This window comes from Halichondria panicea, chromosome 1 (assembly GCF_963675165.1).
Source record: "Halichondria panicea chromosome 1, odHalPani1.1, whole genome shotgun sequence".
In the NCBI taxonomy this organism is placed as follows: Eukaryota; Metazoa; Porifera; class Demospongiae; order Suberitida; family Halichondriidae; genus Halichondria; species Halichondria panicea.
This window is the reverse complement of record NC_087377.1, coordinates 17,620,195-17,629,725: the sequence shown is the minus strand read 5'-3', so window position 1 is coordinate 17,629,725 and position 9,531 is coordinate 17,620,195. Positions and strand designations below refer to the sequence as shown.

Below are 9,531 nucleotides of genomic sequence, written 5' to 3'. Positions count from 1 at the left end.
CCACAAACACATGCATGGCCTCGATTCAAGGCCGCTTAACATGGCCAATCAAGGCTACTAAAATCACATTTTTATAGCTATAGCAATAATGTGTGCACGAGGATGCACTCGCTATACGCTCATGCGCTACGTAACCTGAAGCATGCATTTATACATGCACAAATTCACTCAGCAGATGGGTCTTCTTGTGGGCGTCTAGTCTAACCCAAGCAGTTGGGGCTATGACAATAATTCGTTAAAAGGTTTGTACAGCATCATGCACATGCATGCATAACAATACTATACAGTCCTATATAGGACCATCTCATAATGAGTCGGATTGACATAATGATGACTATAATAGTCACTATACAATGACAGAAGTGCATGTATAATAGTGTATAGAGCTGTTTCATATAAATTCTTCTATGAATTCTTAAATGGGATGCTCCTTCTCATCAGTTACACAATGTATTTATACCACCACTGACTTCTAGCTTCATGAATATCACTAATTAAAGCTGCTTTAGCTACTGCAGACATGCATGAAATTTAAAGCTGTAATCTGCTGCAAATAATTATTTGCTAAAAATGTGTATCGTCTGTTATTTCGCTAGTTTATGTAGCTGACCAATAACTGATAAAATGAAGGAGTACAAATGCACAAGACAAAAGGCAGTGGAGCAGCTTGAGGCTCCCATATACATAAGAGAGCCGTCTGGAGCAGGCCCCTCTAGCTATATATAGGCATAAAGGAATAAAGAACAACTACACAAAAATAAAAGTATACAGAAACTAAAGTTAACCACAGGAAATAACCGCATAATCTAATTTCTAATCTAACCAACAGAACCTATATGCACGCATGGATACAATAACAACGAGAACAGGAAGTTACAGTCTATAATCTATTTACACAACTAATTATTATACACACCTAAACAGGACTATTAATTTATACTAAGAGACAGTTAAATCAGTCTGATTAAAATTATTTTCTAAGGTACAGACTCTTCACAAGGTCATCATTTGTAGGCTTGAATTTGTGCTCACACTTCGGGCAATTTGCCTCAATCAAATCACCTTCGAATTCTTTCACACTTGACGCTCTTCGGCACTGAGGACATTCAAACAGCAAGCTATTGATACTGGGAAATGAAGCAGCCAGGTTTTTCGCTTTCTTGATCGCCTCTATTCGATACGCATCCTTTTCGCTCTGTTTGAGATCATCCTCCGTCCAGTAGACATCGTAGAAAGTCATTCTGTCTAGTACAGAGGCATCTTTTACTTTGAAGAATCCACCATCGCCCCATTCTTGGCCCCAGGAGTTCATGAATAGGAGGTAATCAGGACTGCACCTAATCAAAACCACAGCATGACCACAGCTGTCACCCTTCTCTGCCACAGTCGGACCATCTGTAGAAATAAAGATACAGAGTTACATCATACATCAGAAAATGTTTGCCTGCATGTTATAGTAGTATGGCAATAAGGTTGCTCACCTCCAACATCAGCCCTCTGCAGGATCTCTTTTGGCGTTTTCTTGTAGAACTTATGAAACTTGGCCCATTGGTTCTTTCTCAGCAAAAAAATTGCAACAAGAGGCCTCCTGTGGTTGAGTGCTTGTCGGGCATGAATCTCATCCACTTTCTTGAAGTGAAAGCGATACTCATGACAAAACTTTACAAGAATCTCTCGTGTCGATGGTTTATTCTTGACTTTGTCGTACTCATCAATTAATCGTTTCTTGATTTTCGTGAACCGCTCTGAGTCTAAGCAGTCATCTCGACCAACAATCCGCTCTGAGTCTAAGCAGTCATCTCGGCCAACAATCCGCTCTGGGTCTAAGCAGTCATCTCGACCAACAATCCGCTCTGGGTCTAAGCTGTCATCTCGACCAACAATCCGCTTCATGGCAAGGTGAAACACAGTACCAATAGCATTTGCAAAGCATGTTTTGCCGTCTTGCATTTCAGGTTTGAAACTCGCATTTTCCTGGTTGATGTACTGACCCAGTGGTACCTTTCCTATAAGATCCACAAGAGCATCACAAGGGTTTGTTAGCTGAGCAACCACAACCTTGCACAGCTCATCTACCACATCCAAGCTGTTTGCCTGAACAAACAAGCGGCTTTCTCCCGAGAGTGGCAATGTCCAGCCATTATCAAGATCAAGAAGAAATGAAACTGGAGGATCAATATTTCTCACCGTTGAGCTCATGTTGAAAAGTGTGCGTCGGCCATCACTCTCTGGCCAATCAGAAGGGGTCTTGTCAATCAGGCATCTCTGGTTGGGAATATGTTCATCTGTGAGATAACAGGACACTCTAATGACATTGGAGTCTTGAAGAGCTCCAACAAGGTCAAGCGGATTTCCATCAGTTGACACGCCATCAGACAAAATGAGAAACACTTTGTACTTAGCTCTAGATAAATGAAATACATCGAATGCACTGTGGATTGCCCTATGCATTGGAGTAAGACCAAATATGTAAGGTCTAATTGGATCAAGAAGCTCTTTGATTCGAGAATGAAGAGAGCTGGAAGCACCAGAAGAGTTGTCTCCCAAGTTGAGATCATCCAACAGCTTGGAGACACACAAAACAGATTCAGGGGAAGAATGCTCAATCGACCGGAGCTTTCGTTCGATGATTTCATCCTTGTTTATAACAAGCTCTTGGGCATAGCGGTAAGCTTCTGTTTGACGTACAGCAAACCCTTCGACAAATCTACCTCCTGGTAAATAATTTCCTATTCCAGACAAGACAGAGCTCGATATAGAATTGGGTGGTATTTTCCGTATCATTCCTGGTACGAGATCCTCATCAAAACATAAAACCCTGAAGAGATCTCTAGCTTCCTCTTTGTTCAGGTGCTCTCGAATCCATTGCTCAGCATGTGCAGCTCCATGATCTTTGGCAAGTTGAATCAATGCATTGTGCGGTTCTAATCCGCGCAGCTTTTCTGGACCAGCAATAAGGCGTAGCAAAGCAATCAAATTGCATACACCAAAGTTTAATTTTAGCCCAAACACACTAACAAAAATTTCGTCTGATCGATTGTGATTATTCACTTCTGCTTTCACAACCTTGAGGGTGGTTGTTATGATAGCATGAACACGCTCCACACTGGCATCCTTGGAGCTATCAAGAGCAATGGCACTTTCCATGGATCCTGATACATCCACTAGTACTCCAAACATACTTCGATCTGCGAGGCAAATTTGAGCTATATTTAATGAAGGTTTCGCGTAGGATCTACATATATCTATTACAATTATTCCAGCAGCTTCTATAATTATACTCACTGTACCTTCTTGTGGCGGATTCTGACACATCTTGTTTTCAGTATGAGCTAAATCTCAGAGAGTTTTTTGTCACTAGAGAGCTTGCTTATGAGATAAGGTAGGTCGATATTAAATACACAACCAAAAAGCCCTGATCTGTTCCGTGTAGATATGTACGTACCCATTACAGGAAGTGATTACAGGTAGTGATTACAGGTAGTGATTCAGTACGCATAGGTAGTGATTCAGTACGCATAGGTAGTGATTATACAGGTAGTGATTAGTACGCATGTGCATGTTTGATACACGTGGGAATAATTGTAGCATCTGGACCTAATAATCGTCACATAAGAAAGCTAGATCTATGTGCACACAAGAAAGCTAGATTTAGCTTTATTGTTTATTTCGTAACACAAAGCAAAGTAATTACGTCTTCTAATACTTCAGTTTAGAGAGAATTGAAGTAAAACATGCCGAGAGGTGTTAGCACAGCGCGTAGCGCGCAATATTCATGCATATAGTGTTGACAACGCAGCACTGGGATGATTATCAATATACACATTCAGCATTGACTATAATTTTGTGAGGTGAATTTCTCATTTTTAAAAAACCACAACTTTCTACTATATATGTATTGCAATGACTGTATAAACTATCAGCATGTACTGATTGACACGTATACAGTTACATTTGTGTTCTATGACATCACAATCTCACTCCGTAGGCTGCATTGCTGGATACCATAACTGCTTCACCTGTAATAGTGATTATAACACAAATTATCAATTAATTGGCACACAAACCTTCTCCGCTGTTTTTGTCGCGATCAATAGTTTCGTAAGCCACCTCATCTACACGTATATCTGAAGGTAGCCATAATCATGATAACCCACACGCACGCACGCACGCACACACACACACACACACACACACACATGCACATGCACACACACATGCACACACACACACACACACACACACACACACACACACACACACACACACGCACACACACAGCGTGATACATAATTAATGCAGACATGTTGTATATACACTATAATTTATAATTTATATAGACAATGATGTCATGCACCTCTTACCTCGTACATGTTCATATGTGTGCTCATCATTTGATTGGACGTTGACTGCATCATTAGGAGCTTGTCTAACAGACATACCATATGCGGGATTCCTCGCTGTGCATGTGACATGTAGTTAGTAAGAACACACACTACTTAGTGTAAACAATACTTACACGCACTTTCCTGTTTAGGCCCACCATGTTGTCTCCTCCTAATTCTGAGAAGATTTAGTAATTAGGTTTTGACAAACTAATATTGATTACTGAACTTACATGCAAACAATGCAGACTATGATTAGTAGAATCACGGCAACTATCAGTCCTGCAGTAGCCCCAGCAATCACTCCCACCATTCCTGTGAAAAAATGTATTAAGCGAAAGGTTGACTATACATGCATAATAATTATGCTTGCCTGCATGATGACTGAGTGGATATAACCATGGCAACACTGACATTGCCCACTCCCTGTACTGTACCAGCTGACAGTACTCAGAGTTTGGGTCGAGATTAATAATTATAGCAGAGCTGACGTCTTCCCTAGATACAGTAATGGTATAGAATTCTACAACACTGACAGGCTCTCCAGCACTAGCGCCATTGATGGCAGCCACTGATACCACATAGGGAGTATAGGGGACTGTAGGTGGAGGGAGGTGATGCACTATACTAGGACATTGACTATCTGTTTACCTAATTCATGGATAGAGAACGAGGTAGCTACAGTATTGTACTCTGTATCTGCTGAGCTGCTTTCTTCCTCATTGGTCCTGATAGTGTATGTTAGTAACACTCCATTGACCTCGGCAGGTGCAACCCAGTTGACAGTGAAGGTGGTTTCCTTCACTCTTAAGACTCTCAGACTACCAACTGTGCCAGACTCTGAAGGAATGGTTATCATATGACATTAAGTGTATACTAGTCTACGACTGCATGCATTGTATGAACTCACTGGCCTCAGCTGTAGTGAACTCCATACTGAGTGTTCTTGGTCCCTCACCAACTGAAATACTGGCTGATACTTGCGCTGATACTTGCACTGATACAGTTTGCTAGGGCCTCAGGGGAGATAATAGGAATGGTGCAGATGGAGTAGGGAAGTTTGTTGTGATTCCATTGAGGTAGTCCACATACAGTGTGTAGGTGATGATGACTCCATTAGGTTCAGCTGATGGATCCCAGGAGAGGGTGAGGGTGGTTGCCGTGGGTGAAACCATCAACATAGCAGGTGGAGATCCTGGATCTATAAATATAAAGTATGAGAGTAAGCTAACTGTTATACGTTATTATGTGTGTGCAGCTTACCATCCTCCAGTGTGCTAACGTTGATGGAAATAGACTCACTCCTACTCCCATCCACAAAATTGGCACGAACAGAAAATTGATACTCTTGAAATGGGATCAGCTGGCGTATAGTATATTGGAGCTGACAGGTATTTGCTTCCGGACACGCCCACTTCCTGGAAAATAAACTTCTCGCATTTATTTCAGTTGCTGTTCGACCAGAGATACAAAAGAAAGGGGATTGGAAACGAAATTTTTACGAAATTTTTGCGTGAAGCATTCCGCGTTATAGGGCGTGGCTAAAACTACAAAGGATTATATTTATAGTTAGCATGCTCATTACCAGTCTTGACTGCTCTACAATGTGCTGTACATAGAAACAGTGAAATTGATCATTTTTAATGTTGATTTTTCTAAAAAGTAAAGAGAATTTAGCTCTAAAAAGTCGACTAAGCCATGCAGCCACTATTACTAGACAAATAAATGCTATGCAAGAAGAAATAGCCTTTACTATGAAGTCGTAGGAGGGACAGGCCCGTGGCGTGTCTAAAAGTATACTAAAGCAGTTTGAAGGACTATACTGCAAACGTTTATGAACAGTACAGCTTATTTATAGCATGAAGCCATTCTATGTAGCACTTAGATACATAATAACCAAGTCAAGCAATGTCCTTTGCTGTTTTGACTTCACAGGAGGGACAGAGAAAAGTTGACATAGAGTAATTCAAGCTAAACTCAAAAAAATTGGAAACAGAGTAAAGACAACGGACTTAGAGCTTGTCAGTGGTATAAGCTTACTTCTCTCAAGTATCTCCCAGGCCCTGAGTGATCTCTAGTGGATAGGAGAGCTAGAAACCAGGGATACAAAACTTTTCCATGTAATTATTTGCGAGCGCAATAATTACACAGAGTGCTTCACCGGATGTCAGTCCTTTTACATAGGGCGTGGGCGGTCGTTTCCAATCCCCTTTCTTTTGTATCTCTGGTTCGACTGTGCATGCTGCAATAATTGATTGCTGCTCTAAGCCACACCCACTTTGTGAGCCAGAAAGGGGGGGCACATGCCCCTTGTGCCCTGCACTGGATCCGCCACTGCTTGATAACTGTTTCTCAGGAATAATATCATACAGAAACTGGTGGTTTTACAATATCATGTTAACATTTATTTATTATATCTGTGCAGAATTGTCTATTGAATAATGTGCCTGAGGATAGTAACAAGTTGCTTGTTTAGCAGCTGCTATAATATCATAAAAGAGTGACACATTCAAAAATAACTTTAAAAACAAACTGTAATTGACATTTGAGCACCAAACACAGATCAGTTTTATCAACCTAGGTACTCGTGTTTATAATTATTTCTCCATATGCCTGATTTGACTGCAACTGAATGTTTCGTTTTGCCGTCTGGGATAAGATAATCATTACACAAATCTCTATCACTTTATTTCCTCACTTGTCCATAAGCTTCATTAGACTCCACTTGAATGTCTTGTGCTCTTGGTGTCATTGCTAGATAACTTCCTCGTATACTGGACCAGCTGGAGCTATTGGAACTTCATTGCCTGCCAAATCACAAATACAAGATGATATATACATTAATTTTGACATGTCGCAAATAAATCCCCTCACTTCTTCTTTTCTTTGTGATAGTGACAACTAAGAGAAATATGACGACCAGTAAGATCAGTACCATCACTATAGCAACCACACCTCCAGATAGAGCAGCAATCCATGCACCAGTTATTGCCACACCTATATAGGACAATATGCAACATACAAGCAATTAAGACATTAATAACGCTATATACATTAAAGCATGGGTTAAGAGTAACATTTGCATAAGCTCACGTTCACAAATTGCTGCTTCTCCATCAAAAACACCAGTAGTGCTGCTACCATCTCCAGTGCAAGTCCTTGTGTTGTTACCAACCAAAACAAACCCAGTGTCACAACTGTGGTTAGCCATGGCATTGAAAGTATAGTTGCCGTTTTCATCAGAAGTAGAACTGTATGTCACAGAGCCATTGGTAGGAGCAGTCAAGGGAGGACAGGTTATACCTATAGTGAAATGAAGCAATCAGTAATTATGACCTTCTATTTAAACACTCAACTTACGGTTACAGACAACTTCATCTGTTTCAGACAATGAAGCCACAAATCCATTCAAGCAGCTACAGTTGAACTGTCCCATGTTATTCAAACAAATAGAATTTTGACCACAGTTGCATTGTATGGGAGATAATCTCATACCTCCAGGATAACCATAAGAATTGACTGATCTGAAACCATACACTGAAACACCTAGAACAGCTGAACTGTTTTGATGGAGGATAGAATGAGTTCCAGTAGACACATGCACTCGTTCTACTTATGTGGCCACACACCTCTCCACTTGAACAGACAACATTTCTCCAGTCAGTAACAATGGAATCGTCTAATAATATTTGTGCATTTTGAAAAAACTGGGAAGAAACATACACGGTGACATAGTTGGATACGATAAAAGAAAACGATTTGACTAAATAGTTATTTGTAAACTGCTCAATTGGAGGGATTATCATCATGAATGGGTCTCCTACGCCACCTTCACCACCATATGCATACTGTGCGACCAGTACTGGAGAAGTGGATTCAATGCTACAGAAACTGTTAATAGGGATCACAAATTCTCTGAAGCTCCCTCCATTCTGTAACTGGAATTCACTGACTGATACAACAGTGTTGCAGTTCACAGCTACACTTGCTGCTCGGGCACTAAGAACACGAATACGTTCACCAGAAGATCTACCCTCGAGAGATGCTACGAGGAATTTTGATCCCCATGTCACAGTCGGATGGTCACAGTAGGGTATACCTTGAGGAACATTAGTGCAATCAGATCCACTAAACACAGACAAAGGTTTGGAGCTAGTTATTCTTGTTCCTGTGAGATCATTATCACTTTCAATCTGATACGTTTCCATACTATTGAGTGTTATTGCTGAGGAATTGAATTTGACAACAGTTTTATTTTCACAAGCCACCAACAAAATCACACTAGGAAAGTCAATATCAATGACGTCATAAGACATTCCATAATATTCGTATTCATCAACTGCCATTTTAGAACATGGTAACGCTAAATAGACATCTGCAGAACTTGAACGATAAGATATCCCATACAAATTAATGTTTCCGTTAGCTTCAACAAGGATTCCCTTGTTCCTTTCATTGACAGATGATACCTCAAAACTGGATGGAACGATTACCGTAGTTGAAGAGTTAGAAACGTTCCCACTGATATTAATTGGAGTGACTATGAAATTAACAGCACTTGACTCTGGGTTTGTGATAAACAAAAACAATTCAGAAATGAGTTGACCACCATTTATTGGGAAACCGACAACAAATTTTTTGCCAGCACTTGACGAGGTCACATCTATAGGATTAATGGACAATTCAAGGACATGTAATTATAGAATTCAGTCCTACCTGTAATTTGGGCATCACAAGATGTTGCAAATGAGATTATGATTATTGTCAATGCCAAAGTAGATCTAGCAATTCTGTAGCTCATTCTTTTTAGGCAAAATTTACAATGCTCACTATAGGTCTATATCAACCCCCATCTCCCTGGGTATACTATAAACAGCCCCCCCTGGGGGGTCCCTCTATTAATTGTGAGTCATAGCTCCCCTTGAAATGCAATTTTTTGTTGCAATGGAGTACCTCCTCCACCCCCCCTCAGTACCATCTGTATCAGTGTCTGTAGATAGATCTAGACAATCTCCTGTCGAGACTGCTTAGAAAAAAATAGTGCACGATATTTTATATAGAGATAGCCTAACCACGACCATAGTCTCTCCAACCGGTGCAGGGGACTGTTACACACACTGACACAGCTTCGAATTCTCTTTCTTCA

The 9,531-nt window shown here is 40.6% G+C and overlaps 3 protein-coding genes and 2 long non-coding RNA genes across 5 annotated transcripts in view; all 5 read right to left on the bottom strand.

Annotated features, from left to right (window-relative positions):
• LOC135343223 (adhesion G protein-coupled receptor L3-like) overlaps positions 1-9,531 on the bottom strand; it is a 35,040-nt gene that overhangs the window by 13,927 nt on the left and 11,582 nt on the right. The window lies entirely within an intron of this gene.
• LOC135343274 (uncharacterized) lies at positions 607-3,459 on the bottom strand. Its single transcript, XM_064540273.1, has 3 exons — positions 3,291-3,459; positions 1,482-3,188; positions 607-1,395 (listed from the first exon to the last, which is right to left on the bottom strand). The coding sequence occupies exons 1-3, from the start codon at positions 3,313-3,315 to the stop codon at positions 971-973; spliced, it is 2,157 nt and encodes a 718-aa protein (XP_064396343.1). The 5' UTR covers positions 3,316-3,459; the 3' UTR covers positions 607-970.
• Positions 3,918-4,646, bottom strand: LOC135343345 (uncharacterized). The gene is made up of 5 exons (XR_010397136.1): positions 4,619-4,646; positions 4,520-4,563; positions 4,365-4,460; positions 4,068-4,127; positions 3,918-4,019 (listed from the first exon to the last, which is right to left on the bottom strand). It is a non-coding gene; the product is annotated as an uncharacterized LOC135343345 (long non-coding RNA).
• Positions 4,643-5,773, bottom strand: LOC135343353 (uncharacterized). The gene is made up of 4 exons (XR_010397137.1): positions 5,649-5,773; positions 5,296-5,586; positions 5,037-5,225; positions 4,643-4,983 (listed from the first exon to the last, which is right to left on the bottom strand). It is a non-coding gene; the product is annotated as an uncharacterized LOC135343353 (long non-coding RNA).
• Positions 6,811-8,684, bottom strand: LOC135343328 (glycerotoxin paralog 1-like). Its single transcript, XM_064540338.1, has 5 exons — positions 7,746-8,684; positions 7,479-7,688; positions 7,260-7,382; positions 7,084-7,192; positions 6,811-7,034 (listed from the first exon to the last, which is right to left on the bottom strand). The coding sequence occupies exons 1-4, from the start codon at positions 7,876-7,878 to the stop codon at positions 7,140-7,142; spliced, it is 519 nt and encodes a 172-aa protein (XP_064396408.1). The 5' UTR covers positions 7,879-8,684; the 3' UTR covers positions 6,811-7,034; positions 7,084-7,139.